The 26,733-nt window shown below is 34.7% G+C and overlaps 3 protein-coding genes and 2 long non-coding RNA genes across 9 annotated transcripts; 3 read left to right on the top strand and 2 right to left on the bottom strand.

Annotated features, from left to right (window-relative positions):
- Positions 1–787: 787 nt before the first annotated feature.
- LOC110815236 (uncharacterized) lies at positions 788–4,342 on the top strand. 4 transcript variants are annotated; one of them, XM_022042919.2, is made up of 10 exons: positions 788–1,007; positions 1,125–1,249; positions 1,678–1,758; positions 1,891–1,979; positions 2,088–2,162; positions 2,732–2,793; positions 2,869–2,922; positions 3,208–3,408; positions 3,567–3,628; positions 3,940–4,342. In XM_022042919.2, exons 2-10 carry the CDS (start codon positions 1,127–1,129, stop codon positions 4,042–4,044), a joined length of 852 nt encoding a protein of 283 aa, XP_021898611.1. In that variant the 5' UTR covers positions 788–1,007; positions 1,125–1,126; the 3' UTR covers positions 4,045–4,342. The 4 variants fall into 4 exon arrangements, with proteins under 4 accessions (XP_021898611.1, XP_021898610.1, XP_088079379.1 ...); XM_022042918.2 differs by having other exon boundaries at positions 798–1,007; positions 2,863–2,922; XM_088223253.1 differs by having other exon boundaries at positions 798–1,249; positions 2,863–2,922.
- A 756-nt stretch (positions 4,343–5,098) lies between these two features.
- On the bottom strand, positions 5,099–7,811 carry LOC110815188 (ribosomal protein 1). Its single transcript, XM_022042852.2, has 6 exons — positions 7,665–7,811; positions 7,177–7,274; positions 6,924–7,034; positions 6,234–6,538; positions 5,701–6,110; positions 5,099–5,569 (listed from the first exon to the last, which is right to left on the bottom strand). The coding sequence occupies exons 2-6, from the start codon at positions 7,259–7,261 to the stop codon at positions 5,311–5,313; spliced, it is 1,170 nt and encodes a 389-aa protein (XP_021898544.1). The 5' UTR covers positions 7,262–7,274; positions 7,665–7,811; the 3' UTR covers positions 5,099–5,310.
- A 2,363-nt stretch (positions 7,812–10,174) lies between these two features.
- LOC110815189 (uncharacterized) lies at positions 10,175–11,634 on the top strand. The gene is made up of 2 exons (XR_002539791.2): positions 10,175–10,322; positions 11,237–11,634. It is a non-coding gene; the product is annotated as an uncharacterized LOC110815189 (long non-coding RNA).
- A 2,859-nt stretch (positions 11,635–14,493) lies between these two features.
- LOC148270480 (uncharacterized) lies at positions 14,494–15,410 on the top strand. The gene is made up of 3 exons (XR_015821739.1): positions 14,494–14,583; positions 14,955–15,172; positions 15,293–15,410. It is a non-coding gene; the product is annotated as an uncharacterized LOC148270480 (long non-coding RNA).
- Positions 15,411–15,842: 432 nt separating this feature from the next.
- LOC110815166 (cellulose synthase A catalytic subunit 2 [UDP-forming]-like) lies at positions 15,843–22,375 on the bottom strand. Of its 2 annotated transcripts, none has more exons than XM_088223236.1 (14): positions 21,742–22,375; positions 21,189–21,384; positions 20,841–21,070; positions 20,655–20,757; positions 20,363–20,543; positions 19,536–19,802; positions 19,121–19,466; positions 18,760–18,897; positions 18,516–18,641; positions 18,207–18,419; positions 17,842–18,109; positions 17,423–17,616; positions 16,994–17,344; positions 15,843–16,886 (listed from the first exon to the last, which is right to left on the bottom strand). In XM_088223236.1, exons 1-14 carry the CDS (start codon positions 21,820–21,822, stop codon positions 16,305–16,307), a joined length of 3,276 nt encoding a protein of 1,091 aa, XP_088079362.1. In that variant the 5' UTR covers positions 21,823–22,375; the 3' UTR covers positions 15,843–16,304. The 2 variants fall into 2 exon arrangements, with proteins under 2 accessions (XP_088079362.1, XP_088079358.1); XM_088223232.1 differs by having other exon boundaries at positions 21,189–21,390; positions 21,742–22,373.
- Positions 22,376–26,733: the final 4,358 nt, after the last annotated feature.

The raw sequence follows: 26,733 nt of genomic DNA, 5'->3' as shown, positions 1-26,733 counted from the left end.
ACAAAAATAAAATAAAAATAATAAACACGAAGGACTTGTTCAACTTTTAATATAAATTTTAATTATTTAAATTAATAAAAGATTTCTTACTTTACTATTTAAATCTTATACTATAAATTCACAATTATTACATCTATATTATTAATATATGAAAATTTAAAATTAAAATAGATTAAATTTTTATATTTAAATATAAATTTGTTGAATTAAAAATAGAGTACATAATTATTCTTTTATTAGTTTTAACTGTTAATTTATATATAATAATATAAGAACATATTTATTGCAAAAAGTTTTGAATTAATTTATCTGCCGAATTTTATTTATGCCTATATGATAAATTATAATTAAAGAAGAAAAAGTTTGATCAACCGAAAGATTAAAACTATGATTTAGAGGATATTATGTAAGTAACTAAAATTTTCAATAATATACATTTTTTAAAATTAAAAAATATTACAAAAATGAGTGTTCAAGGGAAAAACAAGAATATTTAACGGGTGAAACAATGAGGTAATCCACAAAAAAAAAAAAAAACAACGTATTCTCAGATCTGACACTATGCCAGTGGGCCATGCAATCTCGTACGGATCAGCTAGTCCCCAAGCATGGAGACACCGTAAAACGACGCCGGTTCGATCTAACAACCTAGCATGAAACTGCGTCCTCCATCGGCGACATTGACAAGTGTCAAATTTATATTGGCCAGATAAAACCGCACGAGTCGAAAGACGAACCGTTTGTTTCACTTTTTGCGGGGGCCATGGATAGCTGAAAAGTACAAAGCATATCTCATCATCATCCACGTCGTCATCAGTTGAATCAGGCGGTCTCCTTGGCGATACGACCGCACTCCATTTTCAAACCCTACTCCCTCTCCCTCCTTCACTCTTCACTACACAAAAATTTACTCCATTTTTTCTTCTTTTTCACTCTGGTTTTTTTTTTTTAAAAAATAGAAAAAAACTCAAAAAACACAGGAAACTTGCAGGGAAGAGGCCGAACGGGTGATTATCTCAAGAAAAATCTTGTTTCTTTTTGGTTTTTGGCGCCTCCAGATCTATTTTGCTCTGGAACTTGATCTTACTCTATGTTTTTGTCATAATTATATTTGTTAATTATAGAGATGGATCGGTACCAAAGAGTGGAGAAGCCGAGGCCAGAAACGCCGATTAACGAGAATGAGATTCGTATTACTACGCAGGGCAGAATGAGGAACTATATCACTTATGCCACTACTCTCCTTCAGGTTCTTCCTCTTTCCCATTCTCTGTTATTTATTTATACATGTATAATGTGTTCAAGTTTAAACAAGCAGGTAGGCGTATCAATTGAATTTATGTATGCAGATAGAAAGCATTTCACAATCTGAAGGAAGGAGAAGAGGAATTTGATGTAGCAGTGATTTCACATTGTGTGCATATATTTGATGGAATGCGTTTTCCGTTCTTTTTTTTTTCCGTTTTTAAAATAACTTTATTATCGTTGGTTACTCAGATCTCACTTGAGGAACTGGATTTAGAAAATCCAAAAAAAAATGTCTATTTGTCCGTTGGTAACTTAAATTTCTGTCTGATCATTTTAATGTGATGATTTGTTGGCTTTGATTTTGCTGGAGAATGCGTTCTACGTTTTAAAATGATTTATATCATTGGATATTGCTCTTGTTTCCAACAGGAGAAAGGATCAAATGAAATTGCTCTGAAAGCAATGGGCAGGGCGATAAACAAGACTGTGATGATTGCTGAATTGATTAAGGTAATTCTATACTTCTATGGTTTCTTTCGTTTTCTTTATTCTTTATACGTCTTGACCTGATCCTTCACTATCCCGCACGTGATTGGTCATACAAATACCTTGTATGGCCTCAATTTTTTTTTTGTCTTCCAGAGAAGGATTGCTGGACTTCATCAGAACACTTCAATTGGTTCTACTGACATAACAGACATGTGGGAGCCGCTCGAAGAGGGTCTTCTTCCGTAAGAGCTTGTGTTTTCTAAATTACCTTTATTAGCTTAGAGTGCACGATGTTGATAATACTTAGATTTCTCTTTTGCCTTTTTTTTTGTTTGATTTCCAAATTGCAGGCTGGAAACTACTCGCCATGTTTCAGTGATAACCATCACTTTGTCGAAGAAGGAACTGGATACATCCTCCACAGGGTAAAGTCTAGCATTCTTACCTACCTTTCATTGCTTACTAGGTTTAATCATTGATCAAACTGTATTAAATGTTCGCGTGGTAAAGCCAGTACATTTATTGGATGCATATATTTCTATTTAGTAGAGGTTTTTCTTTTCTCTTTTGTCTTATCTTTACATATTGCCTAGGAGAATTGTCAACATGACGTCCATATTTCCGGGCAATCTTTTAGTGTGAAGATGCCTTACTATTATCTTTGACTCCCAAAAACAACCACTAAAATGTCTCACTGCAATCTTGCCTTTTGAACTGGAATTTGGAAATTTGTGTTTTTTGATCAACAAAACATAAATTATTTGGAAAATTTACAACTAATTCTAGTATTTTGCAACTTTTTCTAATAATACGATGCCAAGGATTTTCAAAATGATTAATGATGTTATGACGCTTATATACCGTACAAGCTTTCAGAATCACAATCTCATAATCAGCATTTCCTTATTATATTTGATGGTTTAGCTACGCAGAGAAGCATATCCTTAAGGCCACTTGTCTCTTACTGGATTGGATTTTACTACTATCATTGCAGTTACCAACCACCTATTCCTGCTGATCAAGTGAAACCATGGAATGAACATGATTATGATGGAGGTAAAATAATGACTATGCAGATAAATGTTGTTCTCTTTAAGATATAATGAATATTTCTTTTTTATGTAGCTATAGAGGGCTCTCCTTATAATCGGGGACGAGGACGCCGTGGTCGAGGAAGAGGAAGAGGTGAGTGTGAAATACTTTGATTTGAAATATTGCATCTATATGATTATAAACAAACATGCAAAGAGAGGAGGTTTTCACGTGATTTGATCTCATGAACTCGTATGCAAATGAAAATTCTGTTTTCTAATGCTGAGATTTCCTCAAATCCTTTTTTTTAAGTCATATATTATTTCCCCTAACAAAGTGAATTGCCATATATTGGAGCTGAAGTACGAATTGTTTAACCAGTTACTGTTTCATAGGATAAACAATAATAATGGGTTGTTTTGTCTTCTTCTAATGCAGGGGCTAACATGAATAATGAAGCAGTGGACTACAATGGAGATGTCAACTGGGACAATGGGCGCAGTTATGGTAGCAGGGGAAGAGGTCGTGGAAGAGGCAGTAGATTTCGTGGGCGTGGAGGAAGACGTTTCGGTGGTAGAAATATGTCCCAAGAAATTGGCTTTTATAATGACTATGGTGGAGGAGTTGCTCAAGGCCGTGGTAAACTTTTATCTTTTGCTCTCATAAAAAGAAAAAATCTAAGGATTTAAAAAGCTGTGACAACTCTGCGTTGCTTGTCAAAACTAAAAAAATTAGCAGCTGTAGTGTTCGTGCTATATATTCTCTTGCTGATTCTTATTTTATGCTCTCTTAAACAGCCGCTCTTGATTCTGCTGTGATTGAATGCAACAGATTCTTGCTTTCCAAGCAATTTGCTATTGTTAAGTATGCAAACAAGCACAATCATATAAATGGCAAGTGTTGCAGAGGCCAGGGGCTAGGGGTAGACAGTAGAATCTGATAATAGCTTCATATTTCCAGTGGGTTTGTTTTATCACTGAATCTAGCATTGCTGATTTAATAGATGGAAAAACCTCTGCTCTTGAGATTGAGTAAACAGTAGTATCTGAGCTAAAGAATTCTTTTGGGATCTATAGAAAGGCAAAAAATTCAGAATTTTCACTCTGTAGTCTTTGTTTCAAGCAATATGTGTTATCTCTATTCTTAACAATGCAATTTTCATGTTTTCAGGCGGAATGCGCGGACGAGGAAGAGGCAGGGGGAGGGGCCGTGGGCGGGGACGTGGTCGGGGATTCAGATCAAATGGTCCAGTCCAGGCTGTTTCCTGATCCCTAGACTTGGAGGTGTTGGAAGATCTCGTTTAGTTAACAGAGTAATGGATGCCTGCTCTGCTGATAATTTATTCTTAGGTAGAGAAGGAAGGGGAAGAAATGAAGGGCAAACAGGCATTATATTTCTAATGATTATAGGCACCTCTTCGTAGTTTGAGCTAGTGCTTGCTTGTGTTCAGTGGCCTTTTTTCTCTTTTAGTCTGAAGATAGGGAGTAATTTTTCTATTATGGCTGACAATGAGTTAAGTGTACACGTTTCTTCTTGTAGGAAAATAATAGAGCAGTACATTCTTTCAGTTTAATCTCTGATGCTGTATGACAGTTCTGTACAGATTTGCTTTCTCAGGATTTATCAGTTAATTACACAATCCTGCGTGGGCTTCTTTTCTCTTTCGAGATATATGGCATGACATGATATTACTGAAATGCAGTCCTGAGAACTGAATTAGAAAAGCTAAGAGTTGTTCAGATAAACTTGTTCCTCCCGTCTTAAATCTGGAGAACTTTTAGCTCTTTATAATGCCTTTTTGAGTTCAAAAAGTTTTTGGACGTTCAATTATTTTTTCGATCTCTACAAAATTGTTAGTACTTAAAAGTATGAGAGCATAAAGCTTGAAAATTTAATAAACTGAAAAAAGACCAGTAATTACTATTTTATTAGAAATCTTTTTTTTTTTTTTTTTTTTTTTTTTCTGTTGCAATTTTCAAATTCAAACTCCGAAAGCTGGAAAAACCCGACTGTTGGATATTTTTAATATATTTCAACTAGTCTTCCAATTTAACTTAATATGATTTATATATTTTTAAGTTTTTAAGTTAGGCTTATCCAAGGGGGCATCTGATAGACATGGGAGTTTGGCTATGCAACAAGTTGATGCAGAATAGGTAAAATTTTCCAAAAAGATGTAGCTGAGTGGAATTAGTAAGGCTTAAAGTTCACTTAACTCTTACTTTAACTCTTGCTATGATGATAATACGTATTTAAGGCTCTTGCTACGATGATTTTAAGTAAAAGTACCAAGCCAACAGATTAACAATACTTCCACTCAAGTATAAAATTCAAACCACAAAAAAACCAAATAGATAAATAAGCCAAAAAGTAACCCATCTTCAAGAAGTTTACTTAATCCAAAACAAAAAGACGGACGTTCAAACTCTTCAACAATCCAAAACTTAAAACAAAATTATCCAATGGAACAAGTATCAAAGGTAGAGAACCAAATGTCCTATTTTACTATGATGACTAGATTTCTGATAAGGTAGCATATAATCAAGCCTTCAGCCGTCCATAAAACTTCTGCTTCTCCTGTGTTGTCTGGAAGCGGCCATGTCCAAACTTTGAGGAAGTGTCAATGAACTTGAGTCTGATCTCTTCCATTGCCACTCGAGATGTCTGTGTAAGAAGTGACCGGCGGAGTGTGACCACCCTCTTCTTAGGTCCGGCACAGCAACCCTTAATCATAAGATAATCGTCCTTCACCACACCATAGTGGGGGAAACCACCAATTGGAGTAATATCCTTCTCAGTTCTGATTCACAGAGTTATTATATGTCAAACAAATTAAAACAATGATCTCAACTTTGTACGAAGATAAATCCATGGAACATAATATTCATCACATTCATGTAAAACACTCAACAGTTCCATAGACTTACTAACCTGTCATACTCCGTCATTGCTGAGTGGGTCTCCTGACCTGTCTTACCAACCCTGTAGATCTTCTTGTTCATCTCAGTACGGTGGTGGTAACCATTCTGACCAGCCCTGGCAACTGTAAATGATACTCTGGCAGGATGCCAAGCACCAATACAAGCCACCTTGCGAAGACCCCTGTGAGTCTTGCGAGGAAGGCGGGTTACACCCCAACGGGTCACAACACCCTCATATCCTTTACCCTTTGTGACACCAATCACATCAATCATTTCATCTTTCTGGAAAACAGCATCTATGGGGATTTGTTTTTCAAAGAAACCGTATGCATAATCCACCTTCTGAGCAATAGTCCCACCATTGACCTGAATCTCCATCAGATGAGCTTTCTTCTGTTTCAATCCCTTCATCTTCCTAATCTGCAACACAAACATAACCAGAAGAATTCAAGGACACATTAAAAAACCACTAAAGAAATAACTATGAACTGTGAATCAAATAAATAAAGCATATTTCTAATTTGAAAATCTCGGATAATTTACCTGGGTGTGAGCCAAAACTCGAATGACTGTTGCATACTTCTTCATCTTCTCCAGCTGTGCCTGGATGTTCTTCTTACCATCCTCAGACTCATACTGCTGTGAGTACTTAGAGAAAGCCTTCTTCTTGGATTTGCACCAGTTCTTATAGAACCTTCTCTTTACCTCTTCACTCAGATGCTGAGCCCAAACAGTGTTCAAAGAGCGAAGGCCACGTGGGGTCTTTACATACCCCACAACTCCAACCACAACCATGGGAGGAGTTTCAATAATTGTAACAGCCTCGCAAGTTTCCTTTTTGTGAAGCTCTACACAATGTGAACAAAGGTTCAATCATGGATAAACAACCTAGAAAAATGATAACACTATTTGATTGATTGTACATCTACTTAGATATTTAAAAACCTCATAACCATATTTTGTACAACCTGATTGCAACTAAGCGTTATCATATCATCAGTGCAACAAAAACAATAATAGGAAGCACAGGAATCTCCTTCACCAGATATAACAGAATCTACAGCATATTGATATGTCAATTTACATAACAAAAAAATGATGAAAACACTCCTCTAACCTAATATTTCAATCCAAGTTTGGAAAATATTCCAAATGGCCAATTATCTATTAACTAGAGGATAAGCCTAGCAAAGATGACAAAATAAAGTTTGCCAATAAGCGGTAGCAACTTACTAGATCCGGGCTTTTCAACCTCCCTGACAATATGAGTCATTCCAGCCTTGTAACCAATGAAGGCAGTAAGGCTGCAAGGCTTGCTTGGATCATCCTTAGGGAATGCCTTCACTGCATCAGATCCAACAACAATACGAGCATGGTATAGATGCATGATGAAAGTTAGAATCCACAGAAAAATCTAAAACAAAAACAAACATGCATGCTTTCTCCGATAGATACGCAATCGAATAGGCATGTAAAAAATTCATACCCTTTCCTCTGTGACGAGAAGCCCTCTTCCTTGGAAGAAATCCAAGGGACCCATGCCTAGGATGCTCAAACTTCCTGTGAGACATTCTCCTCCTCCTCCTAAATGGGGAAAACCAATAAAAAGAAACAAATAGTGTCACACAAGCTGCAGTACCATTTGCGCTAAGGGGAAAATTTGTTATCCACTGTCATACGCCTTCATATCTATAAGGAACCAGAAAGTAAAATACATTGTCCGGTTGCAGAGAACTCTCTGTTTCTATCAATAAGAAAATGCACGCTAAACAAAACAAGTTAAAAACCCTACATTCAATCTTTTAAGTGATACAGGCGAAGCGACATTGAAAATGATATTGAAAACATAATTTTCTTTTGCTTTACCCTAACCTGTCTCACAAAGAAACTGGACACAAGCAATAAGATGAGAGAAAGAATGCTACTTTCGCCATACCCATACGAATAAAGAAGGAGAAAGAGAAGAGAGCAAACCTGGGTTCGATGCCTCCTGCGGCTGCTCAAAGACTGACTACGTGGGCAGAGAAGAAACCCTAGTAGGTGTTTATATAAGAACCAAAGTTACATGAATAACCCTATGGTTCATTGTATTTTCAAAATTTAGGCTCTCTTTGGGTTTGGGCTCTTTCCGTTTTATATTAAATTGCGATACGCAGCGTATAGGCACTGTTTAGTTTATTTTATTTTTTAATGTCATTTTGTATATATCTTAAAGTAATTTCATGTAATGTTATGGTTTTTCAAGTATTGTTTGAAATGTAATCTTACATTTCATTATTAAAAAATAATATATTGGGTTTCCAAACTTAGGTTTTATTTAGTATTTTAAATGCATATTCGAAATTCTATTTTTTTATTATATATATTATAAAATAAATTAATTACGTAATTATAAAAATATAAATTTATAAAAATATTTTTTGTTCTACTTCAACTATTTTACGCATATGTAATAGAAACATGTATAAAATAAATAAATTTTAAAACAAAATTAAAAATATTTTTATATATCAAATAAAAGCCTATAAACTATATAATGCTTCAGTAATCAAATCATGATATATATTTTTCGTTCCTTTATTTTTTTTTTCCATTTTTTTCATATCTCGGCCTCAAATCTCCTTCACCCTTTTATTTCCTATTCATCGCGCAAATTTTTCAAATTTCTATCTTAATTTTTTATCAACAAGTGATATTTAAAATTATAAATAATAAATATTATTATAATATATCAAATAAAATAAATAATATATGATAAAATATGAGATACATAAATACAATAAGACATAATACCGTAATAATTAAATTAAATATTATTTACTAACAAACTACTATAAAACTCTATCTCAAATACTTTGCAAAAAAATATTTATTAATTAGATACTCAAAATATTATTACAATCGAGTTCATCACTAATTATTGCATAATTATACTATTATGACAATTAATTTATTTTAAATATTTTTAAGTTACGAAATTATACTATAAAAATATAAATTAAGATAAAAATTAAGAACATTATCTTTACATTGACTCTTACTTAATATTCCTTAGAGTTAATTTTCATATTCACATTAACAACTAACTCATTTGTTCCGTTAATATAATAAACAGTGATAATATATTTTTCAAAAATTATTATTATTTTTTTTGTAAACATATAATTAATTTTCAAAAAATTAAAATCTTAATATTTAGCTAAACACAAATTAATTTACGCTAATTACATTGTTAAATAATTGTAGGAATCGTGAAATTTATTTATAATTAAAAAAATTATACTTATGAAATTATTTGAAATCAAGCCCATAAACAAGTGTCCATGGTGATATCAATTAACGGAATGAATTAAAACAATACCAGAATTTTGTTTAGATTTTAAACCGTCTTTCACGAATATATATATATATATATATATATATGTATATATAAAGTTTCCTAATTCGATGTAAATTCATCAAAAAAAAAAAAAAAGAAATTCGATTTAAATATACTTTTCCTATTTCCTTCAGGAGATCGGAGAACTGACGGCATTACATTGCACACCTATATATATATATGTGCGTGAATGTTAGTGAGTTCATACTATAACTACAGAAAGTGCAGAGAGAATAAGTTTTCATCGTCATTGACAGAACAGTAATTTTACAGGTCGATAGCTCCGAAGAAGAAGACTTTCATAAAACTAAAGCGCGTGCGAGAATGGAGAACGATAAGAAATTTTATTCTTTCGAAACTTTTGGATCATCGTTGACTGATAAACATATTGTAAGAAATAAAAAAACTAAAGAATTTAAACGGAGTAGATCTGACTATCTAATACGCTACAATCCGCTTACCTCTCAAACTGAAACTCAGAAAAAAGTCAAGTTTCTGAAGAAGATCTTGAAAATTTTGTTCAGGAAAGTGAGAAAGCCACTTGTCCTCTGATTCAGTATCGCTCATCGTCACTCTTGTAATTGTGAATGCTTAATCAATAATCGTTATTATTTTAATTTTTTATTGTTCTAATTTGTGCTAATTAGTATATTGTAAATTTATTTTTTTTTAAATATTATGTAAAAATTATAAGTTTAAATTTAAATTTGATCATAAAATTTATAACTTTATAAATATATTATAAGTACAATAAAATTTAATATTTAATTAACTTATATGCTAATAAAATTATAATGATTAAATTAAATATTATTCAAACAAATCATAATGTATCGGGAGGAATAAAATAATTTCGTAACTGGTAAATTTTATTTATTTATTTTTAAAAATAAATAAAAAATTTAGAGATTTTTTTTTTCTGATTTTGTGTGTTTTTCCTAATAATTTTTTTCTATATTATTATAAAAATAATATATTTATACTTTAATGATAATTTTAAAATTTATTAGTTTATTGAAGTAAAATTTTATAAACTAGGAATTCTCTTTTTTGTAACTGCTTAAAACTAATAATTTTTAGACCTCCTTTTTAATTTAAAAGAAAACCTGCTACAAGCAAAATTAGGGCAACACATCATCAGCAGAGAATGGCAGTATAAAAAGCGTATCTTCCCCTCGCGTTTCCTCCTCCTGCCTCAAACAGCGAGTCGGAGACCGCCATATGTGTTCGAAAGAGAGAACGTGGTTATTGAGGTTTATTTTTTCTTTCAATGTGTTTGAAATTTCCCCTCCATCAAAGATGAGGATGATGAAATTATTGTGCTAACGCAGCACCATACATGGTGCTATGAGCGGCACTTTCCACACGAGATTTCTGACTCGTTTTCTGTTTTTTCCTCTCCAAAAATGTTTTTTAGTACTTATTATGATATAATCCTCCTTGTTTCCTACGAAAACAGGGGATTGAATGGGAAGAAAATTTTGGGTGTCGTGTAAATTAAATTAAGGTTTGATCTGAAAGATCTGAAGTGAGGGAGTTTGGAAGGAGTAAATCCTGCTAATGCTAAAGAATAGTAGTATTGATGTTGATTTGGAGTACGTTTTCCACTCCGTGCACTTTATCTTTCTAAGATCCAAATGCTCTCCTTTTTTGCCAAGGAAATTTTATTTCTTTTAACATGTTTTTGGTTTCACTGAAGAAAATCAAATAAGCTCTATATTTCGAGATCAGAATCATCAGATTCAATTTACCTTGACTTTCTTATCACCTTTTTCATTTGGGTTTGATATTTGGAATCAACTATTAGCGATATGTTCGTCATTTTGGGTGAGATAGAATAGATTAATTGAATCGGTGGAACGGAATTATTAACTTTCTTATTCTACTTATGTTTTTGGCATGCTTGAGGTTAGATAGTTTGCAGTTTGCTGAACTGGAATACATAACGACATAATTATGTTAATACGTTTTGTGAAAAACAATATATTACTACAAAATAATGGTATTCTTTACTGCTCATAACAAAATATATGATATTTGCACCTGAATGTTCTTATAGTATCATTGTATATATTATGAAGTTATTACAATAGTCAAATTAGTATTTTCAGATATAATTAGTTAGGAAAGTTAACTCTCTTTACATGTATCTTTTTTCTTTCACTAGTAACCAGATGGCAAGGTTTCTCGATAAGATGGTCATGGTTATGGCTTCTGTGAGCAACTAAGTCTTCTGGTGAGTTTGTACTGCCATTGCCAATAAAATGGTCTTGACTTCAATTCTTTTTCCCTGGAGGAATTAGTTGAGTAAGGCAGTATTGAGATGGATTCTGGTCTGGTTTGTCCTGCTGGCCGTGAATGGGAAATGCCCTAGCAGAAGAATAAGTGAAGCAAGGGCTGGAAAATGAATAGCATCAATAGATGCCAAAGTAGAAACTCATTTCTCTTCCTTTCTTTCAATATTTGATCATTGTATATAAGCCAAGCTAGCAGATTTACACAAGTGCAATAAACACCTAGATGTAGTAATTATATGAAAGATTAATTGCTATTGGTTCTGTACTAGTCGATTCTTCTTTTGGGAGAAGTCGTCATACCCCGGATGATTTTGTTACAATGCATGAGAAGCAAATTTTTTGGATACAACTTTTTGTATTTTACTCATCATATTCAAAGTGACTTTTGAAATTGGTGTTTACAGAATTTAACATATTCCGTAGCCAGTCTGTGCTATGCAGGTTGGTCCTTGTGCCTTAGAGATGAATAGAGAAGATTAAAGAAAAGTCCTTCTGCCTTTTAATTAGTCAGTTACAGCCTTATAGGAGACTCAAACGATTTCGTTATCCTTAGAGGGATGACCCAGGGGTTACCCTGTATGCAGTATGCATAATACCCAGAGGGAGTAGTTGATATTGATTTTGTGGAATTTCTGGTGGTGTATATACATCAATATATATTGTTCAAAATGTGACTCAAAGTCCACGACGCCAGATTGGATCACACTGCCGGCTGTGCATAAACCCGTGTGTGAACAAGAATGCAGAACAGAAATAGGCTACTCTACGTTGTCATTCTGTTTCATTTTTGTCTTCCCATTTTTTATTCAACTTAGGTTGGTTAAAGTATAAGCAGGTATGCATGCATTCTTTTCTATATATATATGTAAATTCATTTTTTCATTCATTAGGTGAGATAGAAAACCCAAAGCCTAGTTTTCTCCTTATTCCTTTTCTTTCTCGCCATTTCAAGAAACTTTGAGATGCAACTTCATATTTCATTTATTTCTTTCGTCCTTTGATATAATGTTTTCTCAGTGAAATCTATTATAGCATTGGAGTCATGATGGAGAATGAAAATTATAATCAAATGCTAACTTTCTAGGATGGAAATATTCTCGATTCCAAACGAAAGTTCAGGAATGTTGCTCGTAAGGCAGTTAGCTCGCTCTAAGTAACTCTCACACTTGGGACCTATAGGACGAAGAGGGCACTTTGTATTAAAAATAATTAGGGCTTATAAGTGAAAGTTTAAAAGAACTAACATATCCGAGCATCATCAAATGTAATGATGTAGGCATCACATGGATACAAAATGTACTCTTAATTAACATTAAATGTAGTACATTTTATGCAGATATGGTTCACTAGTTATGGATCGAGTTAGAATAAAGATGCGCACAACAAAATGCACAAAAAATCAACGAGGTAAAGTAAGGAATAACAAATCTGACATAGAACTAGGATACTATAAATGTTCACTTCTCTAAATTGAAAGTATTATTTGATGAGTTGTTGAATTATGAATTGATTCTAAACTAAAATTGTGATGGGTTAAAAAGTATAATCGAGTATCTATAAAGAGATTGATAATAAAATTTTTTATGGAATTAAACGAGTCATAAAGTTGATTAAGATACAAATATTATTGATAAAGTTATTCTGAACTTGAATAAAATTTATTTCATAATCCAATAAAAAGAATAATATAGAAATGTCTCACTGTATAATTTTTTTAATAGAGGTTTAACTTTTATAGTTAAAAACTCAAGTAAGATTATAAGAAGATCCGGTTCAAATTGTGAAAGATATTACTACTATTGTTGCAACATAGCATGTCACTCTAGTGAATGATATTTTTTAAACTAATCAGAATATATCTATATATTCTCATTATAACATGATTGGACATACTATGAAAACTTGTTATAAACTACATAGATACCCAAAAAAACATAAGCTTTAAGGAAAAATCAAGTAAATCAAGTATCTTTATCTTGTGTACATGAGCAAAATTGTATTGAAAAGCAAACTCTTATAACCCAAGAATAATATATGCAACTAATGGTCTTGCTATAACAAAATAATTCTTCAGCACACTTGATTCAATCATCTAATGCTTCTTCTAAAGACATTAATATGCCTGAATTCATTAATTTCTCTCTTTGTCTCTCTGCTTATTCGATAGAATTAAAAGAAACACAAACATACCCTAAGTTATTGATGCTGATATCTCGGATTATATTGTATAGATAATATCTTTGTACATAAATAAATTTGATCTATAGTGATGTTACCAAATGCTGGCAAAGTAAATATTTTCTATATTGGAACAGTTAAGATGTCTTAAACATTAATTTTTCTATAACTTTGTATGCCTCTCATCTTGTACTTTTTTAATCTCATTTTAGTTAGAAAGCTTGCTGAAAATTTGAAATGTTGTCTCATTTTCTCACCTTAAACTTGTTTAATCTTTTAACGTAGAAGACAATTGGAGAGAGTGAAGTGAAACATGACCAACATCGGTTGCTGCAATACAAAATGTTATCCACAGGGTCCTCTCCAATCATGACTACCGTTACTGTTCCTGACCCAAACCATGAAGAAGGTTTTGATTTCTGACATTACTGCCTTGGACACTCTTTACTGTCTAGATTAGGATTGTTCCAGCATAATTCTAAAGCTTCAAAATACAAACCGTGCTATATTTGTCTATTTGCCAAAGTACATAGATTCTTTCACTTCCATTAAACTGCACTACTGTGTTTTTGTAGTTGTTATTCCTCATCTTTATACCGAAGGAACTGGAAGCTAATTACTCGTTCTTTTCTTCTTGGGAGAACTTCATAAGAACCCAAATCTGTTGTAAGGAGCAAGGAACTCAGTATTAATGTACAAGAGTAAATGATGGTTGATGCAAACAGAGGGACTTCTAGAGCTTTAACACTCGGTTATTTTCTTTCCCAAGATGTGTTTTATATGATTTCATACTGCTGTGTTATTCTTCTGCAGATGAACATTCTAATCTCTCGGATATGGAGAACAAATTTGATGCAAAAGAACCATCAACTAAGAAAAAGGACTTTGGATCAATAATCCATCTCAAAAGTATTCGAAACAAGTAGGATTGGAGGATGATCAGAAACAAGTAGAATTGAAGGCTGCCAATGTGAATCCAAACTATTTATTCAAGAGGCAGTTAACGAGGATCATCAGAATGGATATTATGGAACTTCAGGTATTCCCATGGAGACTTTTACTAGCAATAAGCGATTCTGTTGAAGAAACAGTGGCAAAAGCTGACATATTTACACATGTTGACATGTTAAAATTATTTTCAGATCTGGTAGTTACTTATACAGAGCATTTTCTCAAGCTCGACAATTGTACTTTGAACTATCCCTCTCGTTAGCTCACTTCCTCACACTTCTATTTTCTTGGTTATATCAATGATATCTTAATCTGAATTATCAAAACAATTAATAAATAAGGCTGGATTTGTATCGAGTCTACAATATTTACAAGTCCAAAAAGAAATCTTCTTTGTTAGAGCCAAGATATCTTATTCCATTTTATTGTTCTGCAAGTGAACATTCTGATCTCTTACAGAAAACTCATCAACTGAGGACGTGGGCTTTGGAAGTGATATAATAGATGAGAACGTACTTGGATATAACAAAAGTTCACTTCAAAAAGGATCAGAAACAGATAGTGTTGAGGGAGTATCAGAAACTTAACAGGATTGAAGGCCACTTTAACTACATTATTACTGCTTATTACAGTGGCAAATATGAAGGATTATCATAATGAACTCAGTGAAACTTCTGGTATTCCCATTAAGAATCTTACTCACATGTATTGTGATTATGAGAAAGAAAATATCCAAAAGGCCAATATGATAAATATGTTATCATGGTACTGAAAAGTTTTTTATTTGTTCAATGCAGGAGATAGTTATTGAAGTTCTGACCGTGAACAATCAAAACCTTGAGGAAATAAGGCTTCAAGACTTCACATGGAGTCTGCAACTTTTACTACAGAAAGAAACATGAAGAGGTAGGAGGAGCATTAAAAAAATTTAATGATTAAGTGGCTTAATGATACTATGAGTCAAAAGAGAATGCAATTTCTGACGAGGAGGTTGTGGAAGATTACTAATCAAAAGAACTGCAATCTCCTCCTGATCTGGATGAGAATGCTGGAGTAACAATCTTAGTTACTCCAGTAGAATTATATGCGATGAGTAAAGATCCAGAGGCTCAGAAAGAAACCATACAGAGTGAGTTGAAATTCCATGGACGGAAGTCGGATGATCTTGATGAAAAATAATATAAGATTTAACATTAAGAATTGCGTTTTTTTTTTTTCAAAAAAAAAAAAAAAACCTCGGTACTTTGGTTTTTGTTGGGAGACTGGAATTGTTTCAACCTTTCCCGGTCATTGAAAAACATCCATTTGTCTTTGATCCGAGAAGCAAGAATAGAGCAAACAGTACACTTAAAAAGGGAATGGTATATCCAGAAGTGTTGCATTATTCTCTCAGTATTTTTAACAGTACACAGGGCAACCATCAAATCATTACAAGCGTATTTACTCCTTTCAAGCCCCCTTATTGGTGGAGGAAATATAAATTTTTGAATAAACTAGCTTCATACCTCCTGACATTACTGGTTGATTTTATGACTTCCAACCCCACAAAATATCCTCACTTACACCTCCAAAAAACAATCAACTGACATTTTGCCAAACAGACCCCAGAAATGTTTGTATCTACACAGCTTTCCCTCTGATCTTCCTCGACAGATTCTCATTTGCTCAGGACGATCCTTGAAGCTAACCAGTTCATGTCAAATAATGCCTAAATTGGAAACAGCAATCCATCTACGCAAATTCTCAAACAAGCTTTGTACATCGAAACCCAACCCCATCTGGATCTTCTATAATGCTGTGTATATCTATCTAGTCACAATTCAAACCACAAACTTCTAAAACAATACCCCCTTTGTCCAGGAATGGGTTGACTCGAGCCCATAGAAGTGAAAAGATTGAAGCTAGAAGTATTGACCAGACTATAATGATTGTGGGAACCCTGTCCTGTTTTCCCATCAATCCTTTGAGGAATGGGTACAGATGGACAATGACCCAGATCGCAAAGAATAGCCTGCCGAAGAGTGGACCCCATGAGTCATAGCCATTACTGATGGCATCTGCAACCCCAACTACAACTCCGATAATGTTAATGATCAATAAGGTCAAAGGAGCGATGAGCAAAGATGTCCACTTGAAGATGTAGAGGTCAGAAAACTCTCCATCATCTCCTCCTTTGGATGTAACAGTGAAGTTTGTGTTCACTCCAGCTAATACTTTAAGCAGACCCTGGAAGAGAGCAAATAGGTGTGACGAAACACCACCAATCACCCAAAACTGCTCATTCCTCCACCAATCATGTATGCCAACACCTCCCCACTGCATCTCAATAATACTAGTCGCAGCAATGGATATGAAGAGGGCCATGAAAATAATACTTGCATAATTGCTAATCTGCAACAGATAAAAAAAATAATCAACAGAAACCTCAGCAACTAAGTGAATCAATAGAGAGATAACCCCATCCATGATTGTCATCGTGGGAATATTTTGATAATTACCTCAGGGACAATGAACTTCCCAGTAAGAAGACAGATGGCTGGCAATGTGCAGTAGGCAACCAAAGGAATGGATGTAAGAGGGTAGACAACTGAGTTTATGTAGGAAAATCGTTCCAACCATTTCAAGCCACATCCATAGCCATACCATATTGGACAATGCCTACTCAACAAAATCTCAACAGATCCCAGAGCCCACCGAAGAACCTGATGAAGACGATCTGAGAGGTTAATAGGAGCTGAACCCTTAAATGCAGGTATCTTGGGTATGCAATAGACTGATCGCCAACCATGACAATGCATTTTGAAGCCTGTTAAAATATCCTCCGTGACAGAGCCATAAATCCATCCAACCTAGAAAACAACAAGAATTGGTTAGCCAGCCATTCAAAATGTTAAACTAAAAAAGGAATAAATCTGGGCTCTGCTTACCTCTTTTCCCCAATCTGTCTTATCTTCGTAACCACAGCTAATGACATGGATGGCTTCTTTCAAGAGGGCTGCAGAACTTGCACCTTTCGGAACTCCACCGTCTTCCATGAGTGTTGAAGCTATGAACACTGGCGACTGCCCAAACTTTTTCTCAAATTTTATCTGTGGCATGGATGACTTTTCATTGTCTACTCCTGCTTGCAAGGTTTGAGTAACAACATGAATAACTGGAGTAAAATATAAGCCACCTCAAGTGGACAAATCAAGCTACTACCTTATACAAGAGAAGTTCAGGAACAAACGTGATATATTTGGAACAAATAAATTGATTTTTATTCTTTAAGCAACTATAATCTATATTGGAATGCTTGCAAAACATTGTTATATAACTCTGAAACTGGTTTGAAGTCACTTGTTACCTTCAATTCCTTCCTCTATATTTTCCAGAGCATGTATCTGCTTTGATGTGTCCTTATTTTTCTTCTTTTTATCATTTGATTTTCCTTTTTTATTTTTCTTCCTTGATTTGCAACAACAGCAGCACCATTTAGGCAAACAGTTACATGTCTTTGCAGGGGGCTTCTTATTGACTGGGGCATCATATCCATAGAGTGCCTGCCTCCTGAAGACACAACCAGTTCCAACATAAATGGGTCCTTGAATCCCATCCAGTCCTTTCATATTGATCTGCATTTTGAAGAAGAAAGAAGTAAGTTTCCTCTAGAAGACAAAAGAGAACAGTCTTGAAGAATATATCAATGTTAGTGATATCTGTTTTACATACATCAAAAAATACAACGTTGCGGTTTGAGTATCTATCATGTCGATCAATTCCGTCAAATCTTTGAGGGAACTGCACATAACAGATTTTCTTGCCTGAGATGGGATCCATCATAAAACACATGGCTTCACGAAGCGCCTTACTGTTGTTGATATAGTGATCACAATCAACATTCAGCAGGTAAGGTGCATTTGAGATGATTGCTGACACACGTACCTTCATTAACATCCAAACAAAAAAAGACAATAAGTTAAATGGGTGGACATTCAAGACCGCAAAGGAAATATCGATAAAAGCGAGAGAGTGCTCTACCAAAGCATTCATGGCCCCTGCTTTTTTGTGGTGATCAAATCCTGGTCTCTTTTCACGAGAAACATAAACTAGCCGTGGTAATTCATTTCCTTCAATATCACGAATGCCATTATGCCCAAGGAAAACCTATAAGACAGACAAAAAAATACACTAGTAAGGTTTTCGTCTTGAATTAATGGTATCGAACCTATAATGTTTTAGTGCATTCAAAAGAATTATCCCTCGTTCAATGGATAACTGCTACCTGGATCATTCCAGGATGATCCCTGACATTGTTCCCTGGCCATGGAGTTCCATCCTGCATTGTCCAACCCTCCTCAGGGACCTTCTGTGCCATGGCAACCAATCCATTTATTCTAACTTTAAATTCATCATACTCCCTCTGTAAAAACACATAAAAAACAGCATGTTAGTATCAACTCAGAACACTTACTATCAGTAAAAGGTAGTAGAAAATTATTATTATTATAGAATCTTTTGAAATTAGTGCTCCTTTTTTAAATTGCTAAGATGCATTGTACTCTTTGCTTTATCTTGGGCAGGTTTGTTCTTCATAAAGGATTTCTGCAAGAAGCTCAAATGCTGGACGTTTACAAGTAACTAACCTTCATATCACGACGTTCCCTAACGAATGTAGCATCTACTTTGTCTTTCAAGTAATCAACCTTCTGAGCAAAATACCATTCTGGAGCCCGTGGTTCAATACTGTACCTCTTACAAAAAGGAACCCACTTTCTTGCAAATTCAGATGTCTCAGACAGGGCTTCAAAAGTCAGCATGGCCGCGCCATCATCAGAAACATAGCACGCAACCTTGTCAACTGGATAATCCACTGCAAGGATTGAGAGAACCGTGTTTGCAGTGATAAGCGGCGGCTCTTTCATCGGATCAACCGTACTCACAAATATGTCTATATCTGCTAACTCAGATGGTTTCCCTTCTTTTTCGTACCTGATAAAACCTGTGTTAGTTTGTCATCGCTGATATACATAATTGCACACAAACAGAGACAGAACGAACCTTAATGATAATCGATCAAGGTATGTTTCTCGCACAATTGGATACCATTTTGGGAATTGATCCAATATCCAGGAGACAGCAAACCATATTTCACAAATTACTGATGTTAGCCACAACCCATATGCATCATTGACTGGGTGAAGAATTCGATAGTGAAAAAAGAGGCCAAGAATCACGAGCCGAAGTAGGATTATCAATCGGTATGGACTTATCTTGCTTGAAGGAATAGGTAGTTTCCGGGAAAGTGGTTGCCTGCCTTCATCCATCCTAAGAAAGAAAAAAAAAATTAATCCTCTTGAAATCAGTAAGTTGATGAAGGAAATGCACAAATAACTTTAACAAAATTGGTGATTGATGACTTTGGTAAGAGTACTGAAAATACACTTTGTTAATCAGGTGAAATAGATTATCAGCTCACTGAAATACACAGCCTAAGTTTCCAAATTCCTTGTTAGGATTTCATTTGTATGCAAAGATACGCAATTGAGAATTTCTGTGTTGTTCAATCTAAGTCTTTAACTGCCAAAAAGTTTGTAGTTTCAAAACCCCTTCTTTCCCATAGAATACGCAACAGTTACATAACTAGATGAGCAACTTCATGTAACTGATAGCTGCCTAAAAATAATTTTGCTTTTTTTTCAGTCAGTGACCTTCCAATATTGATCTAAATACACCAATTGCTTGTTGAAGCCATTGCCGTTTGGGATCAACTAAATGGTATCCATACTTTTCTTCACTCAGAAAAGAGCAAAAGAAATACATAAAGAAAGAAAGGCTCCGGCAAATTTAAGCAATATATCCTAAAAGGAGTGGAGAAATGGACCTACGTGGGCAAATCTGGATCATCAAATTCATCTCCATTGTCCTTTCCACCATCTCCTTGATGTTTAACCACCTGAAGTTTCTCGTTCTGCTTTTTCTTCCAGTCCTCCATTCTTTCCTTCCATGCGACAGTACCATACCCATACACAGCTAAATCCTTTTTCGGATCCATTGGCCTTGGTTGCACTGCAGCATAAACACCAAACATCACAGACTAAGAAACAGAAAATCAATTTAAACAACCATGACCTCCAGAATCCACTAAATATTAGACTTAATTAGCTTCCATTGACATACAAGGCATAGAAGAATCAGGAGATGGCATTGGATAGACCCGTTTTGCACGACCCATGAATGGAGGCACAATGAGAGCATGCTTATCGGGGGAAATCGCTTCATCCTTCAAAAGAAAATCCATTGTTATTGTATGAACTGCTAATAATAATTATAGATAAGAACAAGCTAACTGTGTAATTAACTCACCTCTTGACCATAGGTCAATAGAGGGATGTCAGGAGCAACAGAAGCAGAATCCAAATCTGACGGTGTCCGGAACCCTGAACCATCAATTTGAGAACCACGGCCAACATTAAGGCGAGAAGAGAGGATGGCTTCAGCAATGTGGTGAGGCTCGGTTCTGCCAAGGCTTCCAAACTCGTTCTCCAAATCATCAGTATTGTCCTCTTCTTCATCCCCATCTACTCTAGGACTTCCTGCAACCCATCACATAGTTAGCCCCGCAAACACCAGTAACAAGTTTTAGAAAGGTATTTTCTCGAAGAGGTAAGAGGAGAACTGTGTTACCCACAAAAGAAAATCACCATAGCTTACCTTTGAGACGCTTGTATCTGGTTTTGCATTGAGGACATGCTTGATTCCCCTCTCTTCTTTCGTATTCGTAACATGGTCTGCAAACAGGGAATGCACATTCGTTGCAGGCAACAAATGGCTCCCCGTCTACTGTAATCTCTATCTCATCACCGCAGATCTGGCAAATCTGCCCACTTAATTCTTTAACCGACGTCACCTGAGACTAATAATAACATAGTTTAGTTTCCTGAATTAAAGGGCCAAGCTACCTGTTCACTAGAACCAACAATCTCACTCAATAAGTGCATACACTCTCATGCAAAACCAAACTTGCAAAACTCTAGTGCGCAAGTCTCGTGCCCAGCTCGTAATAAGAAAAGGTTATGGACGAACCAAACTATTGTTTTCACTTGAATCTGGACTCTAATAAAGACCGAAAAACGGAATGGGCAAATTAAAACCCAGAAATGAAAACACTTTCTCAACTCTCGCTCCTCCAGATTCTTCAAATACTAAAATGCTCCGCGTATACCTTTGCAAAAACAGATTTAAAAAAAAAAATTAAGGTACTTACTCTTGCAATCTCATCAGCATTAATGAGGACGAACTCATTTCTGTTATGAGAACCTGCAATGAGCCTTCCTTTAGTCTCCATCCGAGCTTCAAAACCACGGAGACACACCTAGCAAAACCAGTACCCTTCTCTGTTTCTCTCTCACTCTTTCTGTGTTTCTCTATCTCTCTTCCGTTGCTAAATACCTAAACAAGTTCTTCAACTTCCGCTACTCCTTGTTCTGCCCCTCTCCCTCTCTCTCTCTCTCTCTCTCTCTGAGCTTTTAACCCACTCTCTCCACAAGAAACACAAAGTCACCACCCACCCCACATTATACAATCAACAAAGGAACCAGTGCCAGAGAGACTGAGAAAGGGTTGAGAGAGAGAAATAAATATACAAATGAAAATGAGAATTTAGAATAAATAATAAAAAATAAAGAGAAGAACAGATGGGTAAGGTTTTGTTTGTGTGTGGATCGATTCTTTTCTTGTGAGAGAGACCTAGTTCTCTAACAATGGACCTCTCTCTCTCTCTCTCTCTCTCTCTCTCTCTCTCTCTCTCTCTGTTAGCTTGATGGTCTCGATCTGGGAACACTAGTTCCTGATCGAATATATTAAAACGAGAGAGAGAAACAGCAAAGCATTATTATTGCGAAAGAGAGAACGAATCTAACAAAATTCAACGCTTAACACGCAAAGAGACGAGATACGAATAGAGACAAGAGATGATCAAAACGGATCCATACGGTACGTTATACACAAATACTGTTTATATGCATATATACGTGTATTTAACCACCGTATGAGTATTCACTGCCCATGTCAGTGTATCGAATCAAACGGAAGATTTTCGAGCGGGACCCAGATCTCAATGTTGCGAAACAGAGAAGGGTGGTGGTGGTAGTGGTGGTGGGGCCGACCGCCGACGTGGGTGCCCCACCGTTGCCGGTGACCGTACCTGTGGAGAAGGAGAAGGGTCTTTTTGTAATTATAAAACCTCCGGCTTCTTCCTTGACTCAGAAAGTCGAGTAGTCGAATAGTTCACTCAGCTCACTTCCGTCTACTTCTCATTTATGTGGGTGCTGATGCGCGCGAGTTATGAGTGCGTGCGGTGCAGCAGCAGAGCATGAGAGGGTGATGATTTTTGGGGATAGTGATGACGTGTAAGTCTCACGTGCGGCACGTGTGGAGTTCAAAAGAAAGTAGTGAGATATTCGCGACAAATTGGGGGGAAGAGATGTTGGTATTGGAAAATATCGTTTCGATTTTTTTAATTGGGGACGGGTGGTTTACACAGTGGACGTTTCTTTCAATTTTCACGTGTACTTGCAACTGGTGGTGGTAAGCATGGCTTTCGATAAAGAGCATTGAGTGACAAAAACCTAAAGTTTCACTTTTATTATTATTATTTTTATTATAAATTATAATTATCGCCCAAAAAGTTGTGTTTTTTTTTTTTTAATTTTGTATTTGTTTATATTTTTTATATTTGTTTTTAATTAAAAGCAAAGATGTTTATATAACTTGGCAGAGAAGGAATAATAAAACAAAAGAGTGTTTTTTCTGAGTTTATTGCAGAGTATTTTATAAATTATTTATGAATTAAAAAAATCGTGCAGTATTTTTTAGAGAAATGAGAAAAAAAAAAATTCCACTATTTCAAGTTATGGTAATTGGTAAATGATATAATAGGAAATTGAAGTGTAAAACCAAAATGAATTTAATATTTCTTGTACGACACTTCAAGGTTTTACTAATTTGATAAGTGTTAATTGTCGTTTCTAGATGAATATTTGTGCGTATAGACATGTATATGTATATATATACATATATATGTAAGTGTTGATATATTGATTTTGTACCTAATTTTCTTTATATTTTTATTTTATCTTTGATTAAATTCAAATGTCGTGACATTCAGGTCAGGAAATTTAGTTCGAGATAAATTTTTGAATTAATAAAATATATATATATATAATCTTATCTTATTTTTATTTTAATTTTTTGAAAATTTTGAGAAAATAGGATCGTAAATAAAATTGAAAATAATTATAGAGAAAATGGATGAAATTGTGAATAAGTTAAATGTTTTTGAAAAGAAATTTGAAAATAGGGAGTAAAATCGTAAAAAAAAAAAAGTTTGGCCACGTGGGCGGCTCAGTCAACAGCCACGACAAGTGAGAACGCACCACGTGGCGAACATGCTGACGTCAGCTCCACGCAGGCGATCCGCGTGCCCAGAAGATCCGACATCCAAGATCCAATTCTGCGCACACAAATGACCCAAATGCATTCCCTCGTCATACACGATCGACAGATGTGATTGATCGCGATGGACAGTCCAAATTTGCCCACGCAATCAACCTAAATAAGAAACGATCGAACAGCTTTCATCGCTCCACGTTGATGCGAATGAACAGCCAGGATCAGAGAGAAGAGAAGTATTTAAACCTTTCTTCAGTCAGCCCCGAAACCCTAGTCGATACCAGATTGGAGAAGAATAAGAGGGAGGGGAGGGACGCCATTGTTGTCGCACCAGAGCCACTGTCGAAGCCGAGATAGGTAAAATTTTTCCCTTCCAACTTGGAATTCAATCCCACATCTCTCTATGCCTATGTCGGAGCCAAAGGGTCGACGGGTGAGCCAAAAATCACAAGTGAAGCTCGACCGAAACGTCCGTCCAAAACTCAAAACCCTCTCCCATGACCCCCTTCCCGCTGGAAATTCAATCTCGAATCTCCTATGCCCATATCAGAGCCGAAAGGCCGATGGGTGAGTCAGAAAACACAAGTAAAGCTCGATTGAACTGCTACGGTCAAATTCCAAAATCCTTTCCAATGACCCCCTTCCCGCATTTCATTTCGAATGATTTTTTTACCATTATATTCTCCATCATTTTCTAGTGCAGATTAGCCGGAGGAGAACCCCGACCGTGAAGGAAGAACAGTTGAGCCACCACACCTAGAGATCCCCTTGTTGGTAGGGTTTCGATTTTTGCATTTTTTTGGCCAATAGAGACCCCCTAACTTCATTTTTTACAAGTTTTCATGCAAAATCGGCCGAAAATAACTAGACCGAGAGGGACTGTTGCCTTGGGCAGCAGAGTCGGCATCGGAACATAGTGCCGACGTCGTTCCATAACCCTAAATTGGCCGAAAAAGTTTTTAAAACGGCTATTTGGGCCTTTTAAGGTTTTTTTGATATGTGACGAGTATTTTTAATTTTTGCATGAAAAATTCAGGAAATCTGAAAAGCGCAATGAGGCGCAATAAAAAGTATAGTATTTCAAATACTGATTCGGGGTAAAAATACATCATCATTTTTTTGGTTATGGTAAATTGAAATTTAATAATCAATAATATTATACTTTGTGAAAATTAGAAAAATTCTAAAATTAATTACATGTCACCAGTGAAGGCGGAACTGGTCAGTATGTAATTGCTTATTTATCTGCACTGCTCATTTATTGTTAGACTGTTTGGTTTACTTGCCACAAGCACTTTGATTTATTGGTTTAATTGTTTTCTCATTTATTAGTTGCTTAACCGTTTATTTTAATCTGTTGACTGATTTGAAATAAATACCCTAATTACCTTTCTTAATAGTTAAGGTATAAATTCGTATTGTCTGCTTAAATGTTATTCTATTGATTTATAAATATAAAATGAGATATTAGTATGTGATTGATGATGGTTTGATGACATGAATCTATGAAAGAAATGCTTATTGGGTACCCTAGGAAATGGTGAACGGACCTAGTATATAAGAAAACCCTACCGTGGACATTACCTAAGTCGTACGAGGCTGAGAAATTCCATATCAGAAGGGGTTGAGGGTACAGTTCACCTTTATATCAGACGGAGTATTGAGGCGGTGGCATAGTTGGCGCTTATTATCGGACGGGGTATGGGGACGACCGGTTAATTAATAACTTGGATATTGGGTCCATACATAGGGAGAATCCCTATGAGCCTCCAAAGGTACTGGTAAGCAAATAATAAGGTAAGTTGTTATTATTGTTCATTTGGATATATCACATAATATATTCAGGTTATTGTCTTCATAGGTCATTTTTGAAAATTCATAAGGGTAAATATAAAATAACAGTTTTTATGTTAAATACATTTATTTAAGAAAGTAAATGGCTCCATTGGTTGTTTTATGATTTTTTTTACTTATATTCATTTCTCCGTATTTGTAATAAATGTGATACTTTTACTGGAGTAGCGTAATTCATTCCACTATTTAACCATTTCAGATCAATATCTAAACAGCATGAGAGTTGCAAATAAATGTTACTTCCCATACCCCATCAGAGTTGCCCAGCGGAAGTTAACTCCATAGAATTTGTATTTTATTTGCTTTAACTATTTATTCTATTATTATGAATTACTGTAAAATAAACATTTTTATAGTCATATTGGATATCCAAATTATTATGTAAATAATGTAAACTCTAAAATCTAAAGTGTTTTTGCTTATAGTTACTAAAGTTCAATATTTTCATTTCCTTTAGCCTGAGATTTTACAAATGTACCTTAACTTGTTCTAAATATTTTTTTTTTAAATTAAAAAAGACTAAAATATATGAGGAAGAAAAAGCAAAAAGAAAAAGACAAAATAAAATAGGTTGCATTTCAAGACTTTTAGATAATTTATTTATAGCAAAATCTAATTAATGATTAATTGTTTTATATATCAAGAATATTATTATGAAAGTTGGTCCAATATAATTTTTTCATATTATTTTTTACATTGACAATATAATATTTTAATCAACTTTTACATACTCAAACTAAATATTTTTTTAAGATTGAAAAGAAACAAAATGAATAAAATACTAATTTAATTTCTTTACTTTTTTTTTTGTTCAAATTAAGTTTTACTTAGATTTTTTGTTAAATTAATCCCTATAGTTAACATCATCAGTGTTAAGTTTCTTGTGTGTAATCTAGTAACATGTGATAAATTATTATTGACGATAATTAATGTTATATGTCGTATAATATAT

This window comes from Carica papaya, chromosome 1 (assembly GCF_054855325.1).
Source record: "Carica papaya isolate Zhongbai chromosome 1, ASM5485532v1, whole genome shotgun sequence".
Classification (NCBI taxonomy): domain Eukaryota; kingdom Viridiplantae; phylum Streptophyta; class Magnoliopsida; order Brassicales; family Caricaceae; genus Carica; species Carica papaya.
This window is presented reverse-complemented; position numbering and strand designations above follow the sequence as displayed.